Source organism: Apteryx rowi, unplaced genomic scaffold (genome assembly GCF_003343035.1).
Source record: "Apteryx rowi isolate R43461 unplaced genomic scaffold, aptRow1 scaffold_530, whole genome shotgun sequence".
In the NCBI taxonomy this organism is placed as follows: Eukaryota; Metazoa; Chordata; class Aves; order Apterygiformes; family Apterygidae; genus Apteryx; species Apteryx rowi.
Genome location: NW_020450795.1, coordinates 419,785 through 438,560, shown reverse-complemented (window position 1 = coordinate 438,560; position 18,776 = coordinate 419,785). Strand labels below are relative to the sequence as shown.

Sequence of the window (18,776 nt, the reverse complement as noted above, 5' to 3'; positions counted from 1 at the left end):
GGGGTGCTGGGACCATTCCCGGGGATCCCATGGGTGCAGAGAGGAGGGAGCATCCGCAAGGGATCTCACGGGTGCAGGGAGCAGGGTGCATCCCCGGGGTGCAGGGAGCATCCCAAGGGGTCCCATGGGTGCAGGGGGAAGCACGTGGCCGGGGGGGCCGGGGTGCAGGCCCCGGGCGCAGCTGGAGGGAGCCCACTGAAACCCCCCGCGGCCGACTCCGCTCACTGGGCACCGTCCCCGCAGCACACACGGACACCGAGGTCCACGGACACGGACACGGGTGACACCTCCTGCCTCCTCGGGGCTCCTTTATTGGCGCCGCAGAAGCCCGGTGCCCAGGGGGACCACACCGCCCACGTCCCCAGGGCCGCAGCGCAGAAGTCACTTGTCCCCTTAGGGCGTCCTGGTGGCGATGGGGATCATGATGTTCTTCTCGACGCCGGGGCCGTCGCAGGCCGGGGCCACGCTCTCCTCCGCCGGGTGGTGAAAGGCCACGAAGAGCTGGTAAAGGGCCGAGCCGGCCACGGCGCCCAGCAGCGGGGCCACCACGGGCACCCACCACCAGCCGTTGCCCCTGCTGGCGACAGAGCCCGGGGCACGGTGGGGCCGGGGCCGCGGTGGCGCCCGCCTGCCTGCCGCCCACCCCCGTACCCACCTGAACACCTCGGAGCCCCAGCCCGCCACGTAGGTGAAGAGCCGGGGCCCGAAATCCCGCGCCGGGTTGATGGGGCAGCCGCAGTTGGAGCCCATGGAGAGCTCGATGGAGAAGACCAGCAGGGCCAYGGCCACCGGCTCCAGGCCCCTGGGGATGCCGTTGTTGCGGGGGTCCCCGATGGCCAGGACGCCGGCCACCAGCAGCCCGGTGCCCATCACCTGCGGGGCCGGGCGGCAGCTCAGCGCCCGCCGGCCCCGCGCCGCAGCCGCCCGCCCCCGCCACCCACCTGGTCGAGGAAGCCGTTGCGGAGCGAGAGGTAGTCGGCCGGGTAGGTGGCGAAGATGGAGGCGGTTTCCCTGGGGCCGGAGACGGCCAGGGTGCCGTTGCTGTAGTGCTGGATGGCGTCTGCGGAGGCAAGGCAGAGCCGGGGGAAAGCCTGGGCCACCCTGCCACGGCCCGCAGGGTCCCAAGGGTGCAGGGAGCAGGGTGCATCCCTGGGGGTCCCATGGGTGCAGGGAGCAGGGTGCATCCCTGGGGGTCCCATGGGTGCAGGGAGCAGGGTGCATGCCCAGGGGGTCCCATGGGTGCAGGGATTGGGGTGCACCCTGGGTGCAGGGAGCACCCGCGGCACACTGTCCCGGCACCGACCCCCATGCCGAGCATCCTCCCCACTGTATTTGCCACGTGTGCACCCACAGCTGTCCCACAGCACGTGCCACCTCGCCCCATGGCACCCGAGGGAGCGGGGTGCATCCCAAATGGGTGCTGGGGCTGCGGGGGGCGCGGGGGCTCCTGCCTACCATAGTAGAGGGCGTAGACGGCGCCCGCGGAGAGGAAAGCTCCCAGGGTCTGCACAGTGAGGAAGATKGGAAATTTCCACCAGGGGAACTGCGCCAGCGTGCACAGGGCGAGGGAAAAAGCCGGGTTCAGGTGGGCCCCTGCAAGAGAGCCGCCAGGAAGGGCTGGGGGGGAGATGGGCAGCAAGGCCGGCGCGCGCAGCCGGAGCCGGGCCGAAGGGTCCGCAGGGCGCRGAGCTGGCGAAGGCCGGGGTTGATGCCGCTTGGTGGCCAGGAACAGGCAGGGGACGGCGGGAGCGAGGGCAGAGCAGAGCCCTGGGGCGGCGGGGGGCCGGGGATGGTGCCAGCCTCACCTGAGACGCCGCCGGCCATGTAAATCGCCACCATAACGGCCAGGGCCCCGGCCAGGTAGGAGGTGAGGAGGTCGCCCTTGGTGCCCGAGCTGGTGACCGTCTGCGCCGACCCGCCCAGGGTGATGAGCTGCACGAGAGGGGGACGGCTCTGAGCGGGCGCTCGCCCGCCCCGGCCCCCCACGGCGCCCGCCGCCCCCTCGCCTCGCCCCCGCGCGATGCCGGCTGCCCGGGAGGGGGAACAAGTCACGGCAAAGGCTTGGCCACTCTGGTGCCTCTTCCTGCGCAGTCTCTATGGTACCGCTTGGGTCCGGTTGAGCACAGGGCTCCCAGGTGCCCTGGGCTCTCGCTCTCCGCTCAGGATGGGGGACACGTGCAGATGTGTTCGCTGGGCAACGTGCGGAGCGGCTGGTCTTGCTCCCAGTTTTTGATGACAARGTGAAAATTTTATCAGTTATTAAGTATACTTAATAACTTCCCAGCCGGGAAGCTGGGGGAAGATGTGCTGCTGGCAGGTGCCAACGTCCACGCGCGTGGGATCCGGCCCGCCGTGCTCCAAACACGGCTCACGAGCCCCGACCTTTGCCTGATTTGGGGAGGATCGCGGCAGGGGGTGTCAAGGCACGCGTCTTCCCGGCTCCACTCCCTCGGCGCCGCGCRGCAGCACCCGCGTCCTTATCGCGCCGCGGCTAAGGCTGTATCGTGCCGCAGGAACAGGGTCCAAGGGGGAGCTCAGGTGAGCACAGTGCAGCCCGCGCCAGGCCGGGGCGTCCACCGGAGCAGGGCAACCCCCCTCCCGCCCCCCAGGGACGGACGAGGGACGGGGCAACGCCGGCAGCCTGGGGCTGCTGGGAACCAGCGGGGTCCCCGAAGCCTTCGGTCCCTGCCCGCTGCCGCCGCCCTTCACCCCCACGCGCCCCACTCACGATGAGCACGAAGACGGCCAGCAGCTCGGCCAGGCATTCCCGCGCCAGCTGGTTGCGGATGCGGAGCAGGGCCCGGGCCCTCTTCAAGAAGGGAGCGGAGACCATGGGGCCGGCCGGGCGCGGAGGCAGCGGAGGCTCCTTCCCGGCGCGGTGGTGTTTTTATGAGCCCCGGGCTGGGGTGGGTGATAACGCGCAGACTTTAAACCAATCAGGGCCGCGCCGCCGCGGGGAGGCACCTCGCCGGGCCAGGGACCAGAGTCCCACCCGGAGCCGCGGCGCCTCGGGGCAGCCGGACCCCRGCTGCCACCCCACGGCAGGGGGCTACGGGGGCAGGACCGGAGCCGGGCACGTGGCGCRCTCCGGGTCCCGAGCGGCAGGGAAGGCGACTAGGGGAGGGCCGGGCCCTTGCTCAAGGCAGCGGGCGCAGCCCCACGCTGCCGCTCAGCGCAGGAGTTTCCCCTCCGGCAAGCCCCCGCCCTTCCCTGCCGCATCRCATCCCTGCGGCCGGCACAGGCAGCGCTAATGAAACGGCCTTGGAAAGGCTCCCGGAYGGGGCCCTCGAGAGCGGCCCAGGGGAGGCGTTAGCACGGGGCTGCGGGAGCTAATGAAACAGAAGAGGGAAGCTGGGCCGGCGCGAGGCCAGGGCGGACGAGCCCGGCAGCCGTCCGCGCCCCGAAATCCATCTCGGCGAGGGGAGCGCGGCTCCCCGGCGGCGCCCGAAGGAGCCTCGCAGGCAGCCGTTAGCATAAATAGACTTTATTTTTCGGCACACACACACACACACACACACACACTCGGCCCCACGGGGGGGGGGGGAGGGGCAGTGGCTCAGCGGCACCCCGGAAAGCAGCCCCCGCCTGGGCGCCGGGTCCCAGCAGGCTCCGACGCGCCTGCAATGAAAACGGGCTGTGAGGAGGGGCCACATCCCGCCACCCTCCCGGGGGCGCGGAGCGGGGCAGCCCCGGCCCCCAAGCTTTGGGGGACGCAGCCCGGGCCGCCCCCCAGGCCCATCCCCGCAGCCCCTGGGAAGCCCCGGGCTCCCCCCCGATGGAGCAGCTCCGTGGGGCGGAGAGGGGCCACGGCCATCCTGCACGTACGGATGCTCCTGGCACCACTCGGCGGGACRCAGCTACCAGCCGGAGAACCAGCGTCGGAAGAGGCGGCCCAGCGCGGACGAGGAGTCGCTGGTGCCGGGAGCGCGGAGCTCGTCGTGCTGCTGCCAGGCGTCGGCGAACCGCGCCAGCTCCCCTGCGGGCAGCGAGGGGAGGGCTGGTTCGGAGGGGCCCGGCCCGCCGCCCGCGCCCCATCCGCCCCCCGCCCCGCACTCACGGTCGTCCATGTTGACCACCTCCTCCCGGTAGTCTCTGCTCTCCCCGTCCTCCTTGGTGGTGGCGATGAAGGCCTGGTCGCCCCTGCGGCGCGTCACCGTCGTCTCCCGGCGGCCCTGGCTGTCCTGCACGGTCCGGCGCTCCTCCACCGCCTGCGCACAGAGCACCAGCCGCGTCGCACGACGAGCCCGCGTCCCGGGGACGCTGCCGGGGCCCCTGGCGCCACGCGGGAAGGCGCTGGGGACAGCGGGCCGCGTCGCCCGCGGCCCGTCCTTCGCCCGCGGCAGCGCAGAGGATGCTCACCCCGTCAGGGAGGGTCACTTTGGTGATGGAGACGCTCTGGAAATAAGAGCGGGGCTTCGGCTCGTCTGGTTGCAGGATGGTCCCCAGCCCCGCAGAGGAGACCTGGGAGTCCAGATCTGCACGGAAGACGCGAGCCCGTGAGAGCGGGGCGCAGCGGACGATCCCAGCCGGGACAAACCGCTGCCGCGGGGGAGGCGGAGGAGACACTGGCGCCCGCGGCCAGAGCGGCGCTACGCGGCCCCGCTCCCCCGCTGAGCGGCCACCGACCTTGATCTTCCTTGAGGCCAGGAGGAGCCGGCTGAGGGTCTTCCCGCTGCAAGGCAAAGCCGGACACCAGTGAGGAGGAGGCAGAGYGCGGCGGGGCACCCGCGGGCTCCGTCGCCCACGAGGGGAAGGGCCGTGGCAGCAGCATGGGGCAGCGCAGCCCTCACCCACCCCCAGGAAGGGTCTCCAGGGCCGCCGGGCCGGCTCGCGGGCAGCGCCGGGGCCTTCCGGGGGCGCCGGACCATCCGGGTGCTTCAGCATGGAGTCCCGCAGCGGCCGCCCCACGCCGTCCTCACCGGGGCTGGGCAGGGGGAGCCCTGGGGGGGCAGCGGGGGGTCAGGGCCGGGCACCCCACGGCGCTGCCAGCCCCGGGGCTCCGTTATCCGCCCCCCCCAGAGCCCCGGAGCCCCGCGGGGCCCCGGCCGGGGCGGCCCCATGCCTGTCCCCACCAAAGGGCTGGGGGGGCCCGGCCCCGGCGCCCCCGAAGGCGCCCAGCAGCTCGCCCACGTCGCGCAGCAGCTCCTCGAAGCCGCCGAAGCCGAAGTGCTCGGGGGGCCGCGGCGGGGCCCAGCCGTCGCCGTCACCATCACCATCGTCCTCCTCGTCCTCCTCGTCCCACGCCGCGTCGCCGAAGAGCGGGTCCCGGGGCCTGCGGGGCGCAGCGCTGAGCCCCACGGGCCACCGGGCCGGGGGGGCACCGGGGCAGGGGTACCGGGGGGGGGGGGGGGAGGTCAGGGCCCTGTGAGTGCCGGGATCAGGGTCCCGGGGACAGGCCCGGGGGTTGCCGAGGACGAGGGGGCACCGAGAAGGCCCAGGGGCACCGGGAAGGCCCAGCCCGAGGGCACCGGAAAGGCCCGGAGGCACCGGGAAGGCCCGAGGGCACCGGGAAGGCCCGGAGGCACCGGGAAGGCCCGAGGGCACCGGGAAGGCCCGGAGGCACCGGGAAGGCCCGAGGGCACCGGGAAGGCCCGGCCCGAGGGCACCGGGAAGGCCCAGCCCGAGGGCACCGGGAAGGCCGAGGCCGCCGCGAGCGCGCGGCAGGGGAGGGACGCGGCGGCCCCCGGGGCCGAGCGGCGGCGCGGAGCGGCGGCCGGTACCTGCGCGCCCCCGGGAAGCCGAAGAAGCCGCGGAACACGTCGTAAAAGCTCATCCCGCTGCTGCCGCAAAGCGCCGCCGCCGCCGCCTCCCGGCTGCCGTAGGGCGGGCCGCGGCCGCCGCAAAGCGCCGCCGAGCGTCGCAAGGCGCCGGGGCCCGGGCGGCACCAGCGCGGCCCTTAGCGAGGAGCGGAATCACGGAGCCCCGCGGGGCCGGGCTCGGGGCCAGCGTGGGCCCGTCCCGGGGCTCCGTCCCGTCCCCGGGCTCAGAGTCATTCCCGGGGCTCCGGCCCGTCCCCGGGGCTCAGGCCTCGGCCCATCCCCGGGGCTCCGGTCTTTCCCCGGGGCTCCGGGCCCATCCCGGGGCTCCAGTCCGTCCCCGGGGCTCAGAGTCATTCCCGGGGCTCCGGCCCGTCCCCGGGGCTCCAGTCCATCCCCGGGGCTCAGGCCTCATCCCCGGGGCTCTGGTCCGTCCCCGGGGCTCCGGTCTTCCCCCGGGGCTCCAGTCATTCCCGGGGCTCTGTCCCATCCCCGGGGCTCCAGTCTTTCCCCGGGGCTCTGGGTCCATCCCAGGGCGATGCTCTGCACGGACACCGGGGCAGGGCGGTTCGTGGGGAGCCGGGGGGCCTCTGCCCTGCCTGGCTGCGAGCCCGGAGCCGGGAGCCGCCCCGGAGCCCCCCGTGCTGCCCCCGCCGCCCCCGGGAGCCAGCGGGCTCCAGCCCACATCGCCCTCCGGCCCCGCACGCGTCTGTCCGGCTCCCGCCGGGGCAGCGGCTGCCCGCGGCCTCGCGGATCCGGGCGCGGCTGGGTGGTTGCGACCGGCTGCGGCTGTGGCTGCGGCTCCCTCCCGCAGCGCTGCCGTGAGCCAGGTCCCAACGGGGTCCCCGGGGCTGGATTTGGGGCGAAGCGCAGCTCCAGGGCTCGGACCTGCTCCCGCACAGAGCAGCGCGGCACGGCGGGGACCGGCYGGAGAGGAGGCTGCGTCGGAGCCGCGTCCACCTGGGCCGGCAGCCTCGAGGGTGCAGGCCTGTCCCTGGCCGCCGGCCAGGTCCCACCTCGGGGCTGCGTCTTCTCGGCCTTTCCCGAGGGAGCCGGGAGCGGCGGGCCRGCCGAGGGACCGGCCTCGAAGAACCGGATGCGCTCGCGCAGGTCGATGCGGGGGACGGCGGCGTGTGGCTGGGGCAGCCGCTCGCGCAGGGGGCGCACGGAGAAGGGCCGCGGCGGGATCCCCCCAGGGCCGCCTGCGCTCGGCTCCATCCTTGCAGGAGCCGGGTCCCCAGCTCGTCCCTCTAGGTTCCTGGACTGGATCCGTCCATCCCGGGATGCTCCGGCAGGGCCAAGCATCTCCCTCCTGCGGGGCCAGAGCACAGGGGGGGCTCAGGGCATGTGGGGAGTTGGTGCCTGCCCCCCCTGCAGCCCCCCAGCCCCCTTACCTGCCAGCGCCGCCCCGCTCGAGCCCCACAGCCGCCCTTCCACAGCGGCTCCCGCGCTTTTTTTGAGGGCGGCGAGTGGGAGCGGAAGGCAGCTCTGCCCCACAGCTCTGCACGCCGCCAGCCCCGCACCCACACGGCTTCCTGCTGCGCCGCGGCTTCCCCTCACCCGCCCCGTGGCCAGGGGGACGGGGACAGGGGGGCCCGGCTGCATGAGGACCCCCCCTCCGGTGCATCCCTGCCTCCGCGCAAGGTGCCAACGGCTCCGGCACAGCAGCTGCCAGGGGGATGCAGCCCCCACCAAGGAGCTGCCTCCAACATGGGGATACGGAGGCAGTGCCAAGCCCGGGACTCCTGCCCGGGGAAGGGACAGCAAAAACCAGCAGCGATGCAGCCCCGGGGCTGCGGCTGCTGCAGGGCCAGGCCGGTAGCCAGGGCTGCAGGGGGGAAAAATAAAACCTGCAAGGAAAAAAAAAAAAAGCTGGAGGCGCTGCTGGCCTCCAGGGAACCAACCTCCCGCTGCCCAGGGCTCCCCGCACCCTGTGCCAAAAATACTAAACAAGGCTCAGAAGGTAGGTATTAAAAAATACACACATCACTTTGTGATCTTTATTCTCTTTAGTAAATAACCCACACGGGGCTTCATTTGAAGTGACCAGTTTGAACTGAAAAATACAAGATCTGGACTGCATAGAAAAAAAGACCAAAAAATAAACCAAAAGCAGAAGATACTTACAGCGTGCAAGGGGGCGGGGGCAGGACCTGCACTCGGGGCCCACAGGGAGGGGGGCAGATGGAGAACAGAAAATAACGGGGTGCCCTCCATGGCTCCTCGGGGCTGGTTGCAGAGAGCAGCGGAGTGTGGGTGAGGAAATGAGAGAACTACAGGACGGCGTGGGGTTTTTGTTTTTATATACAAGACACATTTATCCATTAAATTTAGAACACGGTACAAAAAAACACTTCAACTAATTCATCTTACAATGCTGTTCATATCAATTACTGTTCTTATTCCTAATAATAAGGGGGTTTGCTGTAGGCGACTCGCAGCTTCCACTCCTTTGGATCCAAGAGGTTCTAGGGCAGCAGGAGGCGTGGGGAGGGGCAGGGGAGAAGGGAGAAAGGAGTAAAAACCAAAAAAGGCCCCTACGGCAAACGGTTCAGAATCTGAATGCAGAGAGAGAGAAAAAAAAAGAAAAAAATACAAATTCTATATTACATACAACAGGAAAGGTGGCTGAAAACAGACAACGCAGAGCCGCCTGCCGGGCCGCCCTGCCCTGCCCTGCCCCGGGGGCTGCGGGGCCCGGGCGCTGCCCTGCGGCAGGGCGCTCTCCTCCCCGGGGATCCTTCGGCGTCGGGTTCGGTGGGATTTCTCTTCCGGAAGCGAGTGGTGGGCGGGGGGCCGCTCGGGCCTCAGTTGGCGCCCCAGCTGTAGCTGTTGTAGGCAGACTTGTTGGCCTGGGATTTCTGGGGGATGGAGCTGCCTTGGCTGCGCTGCCCGGAGCCGCTCTGCGGGGAGGGGGCAAGAAGGGGAAGCAGAGGGTTATCGCGAGGGAAGCGGGTGCCTCGGTMCCAGGGTCCCAGCCCCGGCCTGCGCCGCAGGGCGACACCGGCACGGTGTCTCAGGCAGCTCGAGCTCGGTCGTGGGCAGCACCATCCCCGCGGAACGGCTCCGGCCGGCAGGGCCTGCAGACCCCCGGGCGCTCGGGGCTGCGGCTCCTCAGCGCTCCGCCGACCCGCCTCGGCCCAGCACGAGCTCCCCGGGGCCTGCGGCCACGCGGCCCGGGCTGCCTTCTGCACCGAGCGCCCGGCACGGCCTGCGGGCAACCCTCACGCGATGCCGTCCGCCGCCCCAGCGGCCACAGAGCCTCCCCCGCCACACGAGCCGCTCTGCGCCTTCCTCCAGGCCAGCACCGCATCCAACAGCGCCGGCGGCAAGGGCCCCGGCGGCTCTGCGGGGGCTGCCGCTCGGCCGCGCGGCAGGGAGAGGGGGAGAGGGGGAAGGGGGTGAGCACGGGGGGTGTGTGTCTGTGCGCGCGGGTGTGTGTGGTGCACATACTGACTGAGGGCCTCTCTCCTCGCCTGGCAGGACCACGGGGAGAGAAGGAAGGGGCTACATGAGCCTGGGGGGCCTTAGGGGCGGGGGAGACCCCAGGGCAAGTGCAATGCATTATCAGAGAGGTTCATTACCTGGTCTTCCTGCTGGCGTTGGCAGCACAGTATCATCTGCAAATATGGAAGCTGTTGCAGTACCAGGATATGTAAAATAAAGGGACAAACTATGACAATAGAAATCCACGGTTAGACCTGCAAGCTACGGCGGGGTTGTGGCTGGTGGCGAGTAACCCCTTTACTGCTGGCCTGCGAAGCCGCCATTCCGAGGAACGGGGAGGTCAGGACGTACCAGGTATGTCTGCGTGAAGGGGCACTACCCGAACGTACCTGGTACAGCCCAGCAGCAATGGGGCCGTGCCGAGCACCCCCCAGCCGAGCGCACCCCGGCCCTTCCTCACCTCTTGCTCTTATAGGCCCTGTGTGTATGTGCAGGTGTGAGCATGTGCGTGTCACCGCGTGTCTGCGCGTGTCCGCTGTGGGGCGTGAGGGAGGGAGGGAGAGGGGGGCCAGGGGAGCGAGAGCCCTAGGAGACACCCGGCAAGGGCCTGGGGGAGGGAGGGAGGGAGGGAGGGAGGGAGGGGGTCGCTTACCTGCCCGTCCTGCTGCAGGTGGTGGTGGAGGATCTGCGAGTGGGGCTGCTGATGCGGGGTCAGGATGTGCATGAAGGGGGTGGGAGGGTACGCCGCAGCCGTCGCAGGGTTGATGGGGCCGCCGCTGCCTAGCGCCGAAGGCAAGTTGAAGGAGGCTGCCGGGGTTCCAGTGTGAAATCCCTGCTTCTCGAAGGATTGCTGGCAAGGAGACGCCAACGGTAGAGTAAGGGCTGGGCACCTGGGCCGGGCTCCTCTGCCTCTTTCAGGCAGGGTCTGCCCCTTCCCAGCACCACAGGTCACGGCCCCAGCCATGGACAGGGCAGGGGAGCCTGCACGGTGCAGAGACTGGAAACAACTGCTGCGCACGACCCTCCCCACCCTGCACGGGTTCAGAATTGCCCCAGGTTGGGAGAGGCCATACATTTYGCTCTGTTCTCCCTGTCCGGCTGCTCCATGGGGAAGAAGCCTCATCACCCATGGAGACTGCATTAGGGCCAGGGTTTTGCTCCCCAGCGAAGCGGCACCTTCCCAGARAGCAGGCAAGAGACACTAACCTGAGTTTTGGAGTAGACAGAGCCCGAGATGTCTGGCACTCCTGTATTACTGGATGTCACAGATACACCTGGGGAGGAGGAAATACGGAAGGAACTATGAGGAAATAGGCAACAGCCACCAGTTCAGCAGGAGCTACTGCCAGTAACACCAGCACCACAGGTAGCAAAGAGCTCTAGTGGCCCAGCAGACAAGTAAGGTTTGGAGACAGCTGTCTTCCAAGAGAGCAGAGTCTGGAAAAGGCCAGGTCACAATGTGCCTGTATGTGTTGAGGTTTCTCTCGGTCTGGACAACACCACTCTGCTGAATGCCTACAGAAACAAATGCATGTGCCTGTTGCCACCCAGAGAAACACGTGTTTTTGAAAAATGGAGAAAGGAGCAACTCCGAGAGGAGCCAAGGCGTTGTAGCAGGTAGGCAATAACACAAGCTCCCAGCTTGACGTGGTGGCAAGAAGGGCTAAAGAGCTCCTTGGCCACAAGTCAGGGAATTCCAGGTAAAGGTGACTCAACTCCGTAGGCTGGCATGGCTGGTGCCACAATCAGCAACACTGGCACACAGCCCACGTTTCTGATGCCCACAGTTTCTAAAGGGTGGCGGTATAGGAGGAAAGCCTCCGCAGTCATTTGAGGGCTGGAAAGTGTTGCGATGAGAGAGATTTGAAGGACTCAGTGCTTGGTTTCTCAGGAAGATGATTAAGGTAACTTATTACAGAGTGAAGCATCTTTGTGAAGAGGAAAAAAGTCCTCAAAGGCTCCAGTGCAGTGAAAGAAGGCATGATAGGAACCTAAAGGCTGGAAGCAGGATCTAAAGGTAGGCCCTTTATAAAATCAGCAGAAAAATTAACCAACGAATCCCAATACCAAGAGAAGCAGCAGGTTCACAACTTTCTGGCATCTTTGAATTAAGACAAGACACTTTCTAGAAACATGCATTTGCCAAACAAGCCAGACAGTAGTCAAATAAGTTCCCAGGCTCAAATATGGAATGATTTTTTTATCTATTGATTACATACAGGCAGTAAAAGATGCAATTATGTGGCAACTTCTTGTTTTAAACTGACACAACACAAGTGTTCCAGACCTCAGCCATCCAACTGTGGCTCTCAGAGGAGGGTGCGAAACACTCTGTACTCCTCAAATCTACATCAGACCTGCTAACACAGGACAAGCCTGGGCCTTTTCAAGGAGAATCAAGTGACATGCAAGTTGCATCAAGGCCGTTTTCCCTTGCAATCCATTCCGGATGCTGCTGGAGACACTAACAGAACAGTCCCCTCATCCTGGCAGTGAGGCTGAACAAGCCCTGCCGCTGCCGATAGCAACTCTGCCGATGAGAAACACGGTCTGCCAGGCCTCTTACCAGTGCTGTATCCATGAGAGCCATAGCCGCTGGGCTGCTGGAAAGGGGTTGCTGATGCATTGACGCTGACATTCACACCATGCTGCTTGGAAGAGGTAGGAGCAACCTAATGGGTGGAGAGGAGCAGAGTGTGAGAGGAGCTCTTGCTGCGTTGCGCTCTCGACCCAGATCCCCAGTCCTGCCTCCRGGACACTCACAGGGAACACGGCGGGCCCATACTGGAAGGTGCTAGGGAGCCCTGGTACCCCTGTGTAGTACGGCAGACTGGTGTAACTGTAGCCAGGAGGCAGCGCTGGGTTCAGGAACGTCTGCTGCGTTGTGTGGTGAGTCTGTGTCTGGCTCTGCTGAGGCTGGGCCAACGTTGTTGCAGGAGCGGGCGAAGAGGCATCACCTCGACCAAACTTTGTTAAGTCACCTGGAATAAATGAGAAGGGAGACTGAAGAACATACATATCATCTATCTTAATCTAGAGGTGACACAGCTTTCGATCAACAGCGGCTGAACCAATGCCTCCCCCAGCTACTAAGGGCTGCCGTRCTTGCAGTCTTTCCCCTCGGATCCCTGCATGCAAGTGCCAGGTAGATAATACATAAAGCTAAGCTGTTAGCCGCTTCCCTGTTCTGCATATCCCTTGCACCACCGAAGGACCGAGAGCAGACGACTTTGGCGAAGAGGGGAAAGCCACAGCAGCTAAGCTGCAGTGCTGTGCAGCCTGATGTCAGCCCACGATCCAGCACGAGATAAACCCTGCCACTGGCCACCTGCACAAGAATGGAGCCCAGATGCTAGAGCTCTCCCTAAGCCATCTCAGTGCATCAACAGCAACCCTAAAAACAACTCGCTCCAGAACCAGACCAGAGGCAGCAGCCTGGGGGCCCTGTCCTACCAGCAAACAGCTCCTCACTGAAGATAAAGAGTCAAATATCTTCCAGCTGAAGATACGTGAATGGCCTCTTTCTTACAGGGCTGCTCACACCTCCCTCCTCTTCCTTGTATCATGGCACCGAATCAAATGCGCTGCAGAGGCCCAGCAGCCCTCGGAGAATACTCGGAAACATCACTTCCTCTCTTCCTAGCTAGCAGTCTGGGCACTGCGYGAGGGCTTGGCTTCGGGGCTTGGGGAAGCCTCCGTTTGCTCTTCTTTATGAGCACCTGCTTGGCTCTTTCATTCAAACACTCTCCCTATTCAGGGCTCACACAGTAAGGCAGTGAATTTCTCAATGCTGCTCCAACTCACAKGCAAGTCCAGGATAGCTACAAACATTAATTATCACCGAAGTTAGCTTGGCACATTATGTATGCAACAGTCCATCATCCCGAGCTTGGGGTTTGAACCTCAACATGCTGGGCAAAAGCGCTTTCGCACTATCAAGGTCCCGCTGAAGCAGGGAAGAAGCAATGCTGGAAAAGGAGCGAACCACAAACCACAACAAGTCCTGAAGTGCAGGAAAGCCCAGAGCAACTGCTGCTCACAGGTTTCAGTGCTTCACTCAATCAGCAGCTAGAAGGCACCAACCAAGGTCAATGAAAAAAAGTCACTCACTGGGCATTTGATTTAATTTTGACAAAGATTCTAAACATCCTGCTTGCTTTAACCATGAGATTGCTGCATAGCTTTAAAAACTTCATTTAACCAGATATTCAACACTGATTTTACATTTCTTTACACTCTTATTCAAAGCGCCTGCAGAGCAGTGCTCACTGCTTAACTCCTGTCTCACCAAGACCTGAAAGGCAGTTCCACTTTTCTGCCTCCTGCATTCTTCCAGTCCTTCCTCACTCCCTTTCCAGCTGCTGCAGCAACTCCTACTTGTCCACATCTTTCTGGTAACATGCCTAGACATGACCAGATGGATCCAAGAGAAGTCAAGAACTTAGCTTCYGAGAAAAGCGCTACAGACTAAAGCGAGTACAGAAAGCTGGTGCAGACATAATTCCAGTGGACAACTGCAAAGGAAACTAATAAGCAGCAAGGTGTTCAGGAAGAACACTTGATTCGATACATAATCAGATTGATCCTTTTCCCCTACCAGAGTATGGATTGCTGCTCAGGCTGCCATCTCTTCCAGTCAGCGGGGTGGTGGGTGTAGGGAATGGGATGCTGTAGTAATCCTGAAGGATAAAAACATAAGAAGAAACTCCATAAGCTCTGTCCATACATATCAAGATGCATCTTCTGGAAAACAAGGTTTTCTGGGATGCGGCCACTAGATATGTTGGAGTATTGCAGTTCAGTCAGTCACATCAAGGCTGATGACAGCTTGCAGCAACTCCAGGTTTTTGTTGCATGCACCATCCCCCTCGTCTGGCTATCAGAAGAACCAGATAAGGTCTACTGGTATGCAGTCCTTAAACTGCCCGGACTTTCCCCAGCACAGCACAACACAGGGGACATACATCATACTCCTAAATAAAAAACAATTCTCAGAAGAGTGCTTAGTCACTGCCTCTTTCAAGGATCAGAGGCAAGTATCTGCAAGAACCCCTCTCAGCACTGTCAGACAACACAGCTTTGCCTACATTAGCTCATACATTCCCTAGCTCCACCATCAATGCTGCCGTCTGAACAACTAGTGCTATTAATTCCCAAGTGCAAAGGAGCAACTGATTAATTCATCACTATTGCCAAAGAGGTGCATCCTTTTAGCATCCCATTTTGCCAGCTCTTCAGGATGACTTCACAGCCTGACACGTCTGAACACCCAAAGCACGCAGCACAGGCTAGCTGCTGGGACTAGCGGAAGCAGTGTATCTGTGTTCATCTTCAGTACTCACCAATGGGAATCTCGTCTGGAGCATTTGCAAGTCATCGTATCCATACACCTGTGGCTAGAAAAGGAGCGGGAGGTGAGGTTAGGAACACAGACTGTGAATGTTCCAATCACATCGTTAGATAAAGCTAGAAGCAAGTGATCAGAGGCTACGCAATTATCCAAGCGCAGGCAGCCAGCATTCACAACTGCAAGACTGACAGTGTGAAGGGTTTTTTTCCGAGCCACCCAAACGAATGGTGAGCACCACTGCTTAGCACCACTGCTTCATACTGCTTAAAGCGGTGGCACTTGATAATCTTCCCTCTAGAAACTATTGCAACATTGACAGCTCCGTCTTTACCTTCAGGAAAAAACTGCAATGCAGCCCAAGACTTTGAGGCAGTCACCTCCCTTGTTCTGACTGGCCATTATCACACCACGCTGCTGATGCAGCTCCATGCTTTCATGAGCCATACTCCGACCAAGGGCCACTGCTCCCCAGAAGGTTGGGAAGGTCGCATAAAATGGGCRGACAATCCCTGCTCTGTGGTGAGCAGCATTACAGACATCTATCCCCATGGGCACATGGATTTCTCCTGCTCCTGTCCTATGGCAGACAGGACATCCAAACTCTTCCCACCCAGGGCAGCGCCACTGGGCTATTGTTAAAACATTTATATTACAAGGTCAACCATGTTAAATCTGCTCGACTGCACCTGGTGCCAACTTTGTTTCTTTGGCATGTTCCATCCCTCCCTCCTAGCTGAAGACAGGGCTGGGAGGATCTAGTGGCATGCCATACCGCTGCAAAGAGCCGGCAGTCGCCCCACTCACCGGATAGGCATGTAGTAACCCCGGAGCCATGATGTATGGATTAGGCAACAATGGTGGGACTCCAGGAGGGAGATTGGGAGGGGCTTTTCCTGAAGGAAAGGAAAAGGTGCACAGTGAAACAAAACAGCAGAAGCTGTTTCTTTGAGTCCCCACACCCTCCTCCTGTTTAGTAGTACCCAGGAAAGTACCTGATGTTGTTGCAACTGAGCTGCGAGTTGAGGCGGTCACTGTGGAGTTACTGCTGAGGCTGAGGCCCAGGCTGCTGACACTGCTGAGACTGGATGAAACACTCACCACTGGCGGAGCAGCTGATACCGTGCTGGAGGAGGTGGAGAAAGTGCTAGCAGAAGAATGGAGGCTTGCTTCACTCTCCACACTCGTGTGCTAGGGAAGGAGGAGAAGAGAGTTAGGAGATCAGGCAGATGTAACCGACYGGCTGCTGCAGGCTAYAAAGAAACCTACTTTGCATCTGGCYTAAGTCCAAAGTCCTGATAGCAGCCAACCCCTAACGCTTCCAAGCCACTCATGCTGCTTTGTCCCAACATGCCTGTCTGCTGGGAGAAGCASGACTAAACAGACGTTTGCAGCGGGGAGATTCACTCCGCTGTCGAGGCCAATAGCACTGGACTCCACACTCCAGGCATTCCAGCCATGAATATGCTTGGTGACACTCCATCAGCTACCAGTTCGATTTGATACCTGGTTGCAACTCTGCCTTTTCTGTGGCACTTTTCTCTCAACAGCTACTACAAGCTAGAAAGAAGCTGCTATTAAGTCTGAAACAGGCTGCATGTCAGAAAGCCTCGAGCCAGAGGTGCACACGCCGTATTTTGAAGTAACCCTCCCTCCTCTCTGCACCCAGCATACAAAGTCCTCTGTGACACCACTAGGACAGGTGGCATTCTTCAGTGTGACAGAATGTGCTCACTAACCAGCAACCAGGCAATTCCTGTCACTATTGCATGTTGCAGACCCCTGCCAGCTGCACGTCCAAGGTAAGGAACATCAGCAGACCTCTCTGAGCTGAGCGAGAGTACAGGGCTACACAGTGCTAGAGCGCACCCAGACCCACCAGAAGAGTTGAAGTTGACGTTCGCCCAGAGGATGTAGATGAGGACAGACTGTTCTGCTGAGTGGGTAATGTACTGTGGAAGAAGGAAAAAASAGTCAATTCAAGGTGCAAAAGTCTGCATTGGTAGCACCAGGTCCACTACCACTTCTGGCTCCCCACCCACTCTATGAAAGGGGGCACAGCTCTGTTACCTGAAAAGACACTGATCATGTCCGAGAAACCCGTCAGGCCTAACTGTACCGAGACGCCCAATCAGTAAGAGTGCATCGTAACAAATCTAACAGCTCACAACCCAGGACTTGAAGTGGCAAGGCTTCCCAGACAGAGCACCTGCGCTGCCCTAAGGAGGAGGGCCTGGCTGCTTGCTGAGTGCCACCAGCACTCCAGCCGCATATGTGGTCCTCTCATATAATTCTGGATATTTAGATGTTTGTTGTCAGGGCAGTAGCAATAGCCAAGCAGCTCTAGATGGACCTAGTCCTCTTCAAGGAGGCATCTTTGGACAGGATGAGTTGCCTCTGGGAGCATCTCCCCACCCCGGCTGCATAGAGCCTATGTGAGAGAGACAAACTTTGACATTTACTGGATCCCTGGCATTAGCTAAACTGAATCCTACTGCTGTATCAGAGTATGGACCCCGAGTGGGAAGGAAGACTGCAGAGGCAACCAGGCAGAGCCTGGCATCTGCTTCTGTAGAAATTCATCCGCCAAGCTCACCTGCTGAGTTGGGCGGTGGTCGTACTGGGGAGCTCCTCACTGTGGCTCAGGCTGCTCAGAGCTGATGAGTGCTGGCTGGCTGTTGTCAGCAAGGATGAGGCAGATACCCCATCGTTTAGAGGCGTGATACTGGGAGCAGAGGGGGAATCAGATTTCACTGCGGGGCCTGTAGCACCTGTGAACAAAGTCTTTGTGTTAGGGGCAACTACTAGCAGCTCTTGGAGGACAACTCAGGGGCACAGAGCAGCAAAGGCCCAGCTGGAGGAGCTGGGAGACCTGGAGCTTCCCTCACTGCTGCCAACCAGTTCCACAGCTGTGACTGTGCCACTACGCTCTACGCCTCAGTTCACACCCACCAATACCACAGGGCCATTGGCTTTGCAAAGAGCTTCAAGATCTGTGAATGAGATGCCTTTCACAGACAAAAATCAGAGTAAATTGTCATCAGGGAGATGATATTAAAGCAAATCATCATGGATCTCACAGATCTATCAGCAGAAAGCTGAACATTTCAAGGTAAGCAAATAATGTTAGCGGCAGCAATCAGACCAGCAGGGAAAGAACTTGCTATTAGCAGAGATGAAGCTTTTCACCCAAAGCAAAGAGTACAAGGAGTACGAGAGACTTGGGATACCCACTGCCCTCACAGACACTTACCTTCAACGGCCTGTGTGTTTTGTAATGGCGTGGGTTGTACGGAACTGAAACCATTCTAAGGAAGGAAAAAAAAAGATTGGGCATTGCAGCTGCTCATTTTCAGAGGCACACTTGTCAAATCTGTTCCACACTCCCTCCCAAATCATGAAAAAGGCATGCTATCAACAAGTATCAGATGGCACCAGGACTGGTCCCAAGTTCAACTAGCCCAATGCCACAGCTGACCCCCTAGCATACGCTGGAAAAGAGTGCAAGAAGTCTCACTACTGCTGGTAGTCAGACTGGTTCAAAATCCTGAACCCAAGTTTTAGTCAAAACCGATGTTACTGTAACTACTCCCAGCACTGAACGTTTGTCAAGTATGCAAGGCTCAAATCCCTAAGACAAAACTAAATCCTTGGCCTGAATGTCACTCTGCAGCAGGGTAATTACACATTGCATGAAACGTGGCCTGCAGTCAACTTAACCACTGTTCACATTTAACTCAATACCCCACAGTCTGGCCAGGGCCAGGGGGATCACAACCGGCACCAGTTCCCAGTGGCCCAGTCCCTGGCAAGTAAATACCGAATGGCTCTGGTACCAGCCAGAGGAAGGCTCTCGCAAGAGCCCACAAGCCACTTGGCGAGGCTGGAGGATCACAGAAACACTAGCTAAAACATTTTCCTCACTCCCTCCAAGACAGTGCTTCTCACACTACACTTAATCAGCACAAAGTGCGAGCAAAGCCATTTTCCTACCTTGGCCTGGGTCAGATCTTTCTGGGGTGAGGAAGAGATAGAATTTGGATATCGCCTTGTCTGTGTGGATCTCTGTTCGTACAGTGGTCCCTGAGCGCTGTTCTGGGAGGTAAACGTTGCTGTCTGTATTGTGCCGCTCTGGTAACCAGACTCCTGGCTTTGATTGGACGAAATTGTGGACGAAGATTCGCTACAAAGGAAAAAAGGAGTTTTCACTTTTCCCAAAGCAGCCC

At 61.3% G+C, this 18,776-nt stretch overlaps 5 protein-coding genes and 1 non-coding gene across 26 annotated transcripts in view; all 6 read right to left on the bottom strand.

Annotated features, from left to right (window-relative positions):
• ATP8B2 (ATPase phospholipid transporting 8B2) overlaps positions 1-126 on the bottom strand; it is an 11,324-nt gene extending 11,198 nt beyond the window's left edge. The window contains exon 1 of the mRNA XM_026080910.1: positions 70-126. Coding sequence (XP_025936695.1) covers positions 70-126 — 57 coding nt within the window. The remainder of the gene's footprint in view (positions 1-69) is intronic.
• A 179-nt stretch (positions 127-305) lies between these two features.
• Positions 306-2,966, bottom strand: AQP10 (aquaporin 10). Its single transcript, XM_026080832.1, has 6 exons — positions 2,729-2,966; positions 1,806-1,932; positions 1,456-1,593; positions 942-1,060; positions 656-873; positions 306-577 (listed from the first exon to the last, which is right to left on the bottom strand). The coding sequence occupies exons 1-6, from the start codon at positions 2,831-2,833 to the stop codon at positions 394-396; spliced, it is 891 nt and encodes a 296-aa protein (XP_025936617.1). The 5' UTR covers positions 2,834-2,966; the 3' UTR covers positions 306-393.
• A 502-nt stretch (positions 2,967-3,468) lies between these two features.
• HAX1 (HCLS1 associated protein X-1) lies at positions 3,469-5,823 on the bottom strand. Its single transcript, XM_026080833.1, has 8 exons — positions 5,721-5,823; positions 5,073-5,272; positions 4,795-4,940; positions 4,627-4,672; positions 4,360-4,475; positions 4,058-4,208; positions 3,826-3,976; positions 3,469-3,618 (listed from the first exon to the last, which is right to left on the bottom strand). Exons 1-7 carry the CDS (start codon positions 5,771-5,773, stop codon positions 3,858-3,860), a joined length of 831 nt encoding a protein of 276 aa, XP_025936618.1. The 5' UTR covers positions 5,774-5,823; the 3' UTR covers positions 3,469-3,618; positions 3,826-3,857.
• Positions 5,824-6,223: 400 nt separating this feature from the next.
• Positions 6,224-7,692, bottom strand: LOC112973253 (basic salivary proline-rich protein 2-like). Its single transcript, XM_026080909.1, has 3 exons — positions 7,151-7,692; positions 6,442-7,068; positions 6,224-6,299 (listed from the first exon to the last, which is right to left on the bottom strand). Exons 1-3 carry the CDS (start codon positions 7,381-7,383, stop codon positions 6,224-6,226), a joined length of 936 nt encoding a protein of 311 aa, XP_025936694.1. The 5' UTR covers positions 7,384-7,692.
• Positions 7,693-7,724: 32 nt separating this feature from the next.
• The window catches only part of UBAP2L (ubiquitin associated protein 2 like), a 31,853-nt gene continuing 20,801 nt past the window's right edge, over positions 7,725-18,776 (bottom strand). For 7 of the 21 annotated variants that reach the window (XM_026080826.1, XM_026080809.1, XM_026080820.1 and 4 more), the window contains 14 exons: positions 18,544-18,733; positions 17,804-17,858; positions 17,147-17,321; positions 16,430-16,502; positions 15,546-15,741; positions 15,358-15,446; positions 14,546-14,599; positions 13,801-13,882; positions 11,967-12,184; positions 11,770-11,875; positions 10,410-10,477; positions 9,856-10,053; positions 9,341-9,403; positions 8,221-8,659 (listed from right to left, as the gene is read on the bottom strand). In XM_026080826.1, coding sequence (XP_025936611.1) covers positions 8,564-8,659; positions 9,341-9,403; positions 9,856-10,053; positions 10,410-10,477; positions 11,770-11,875; positions 11,967-12,184; positions 13,801-13,882; positions 14,546-14,599; positions 15,358-15,446; positions 15,546-15,741; positions 16,430-16,502; positions 17,147-17,321; positions 17,804-17,858; positions 18,544-18,733 — 1,663 coding nt within the window. In that variant the 3' untranslated portion in view covers positions 8,221-8,563. Of the gene's footprint in view, positions 8,660-9,340; positions 9,404-9,855; positions 10,054-10,409; positions 10,478-11,769; positions 11,876-11,966; positions 12,185-13,800; positions 13,883-14,545; positions 14,600-15,357; positions 15,447-15,545; positions 15,742-16,429; positions 16,503-17,146; positions 17,322-17,803; positions 17,859-18,543; positions 18,734-18,776 lie in introns of all 21 variants that reach the window. The other 14 variants (XM_026080819.1, XM_026080825.1, XM_026080827.1 and 11 more) reach the window with 9 other exon arrangements.
• Positions 13,982-14,116, bottom strand: LOC112973276. The gene has a single exon (XR_003255924.1). It is a non-coding gene; the product is annotated as a small nucleolar RNA SNORA58 (small nucleolar RNA).

Excerpts from the sequence above, each read along its gene's own strand:
- HAX1 (XM_026080833.1), bottom strand. The coding sequence starts at position 5,773 with ATGAGCTTTTACGACGTGTTCCGCGGCTTCTTCGGCTTCCCGGGGGCG. Across the intron at positions 5,273-5,720 it reads GGCTTCCCGGGGGCGCGCAG|GCCCCGGGACCCGCTCTTCG; the intron begins GTACCGGCCGCC and ends TGCGCCCCGCAG. Across the intron at positions 4,476-4,626 it reads TGGCCTCAAGGAAGATCAAG|ATCTGGACTCCCAGGTCTCC; the intron begins GTCGGTGGCCGC and ends TCTTCCGTGCAG.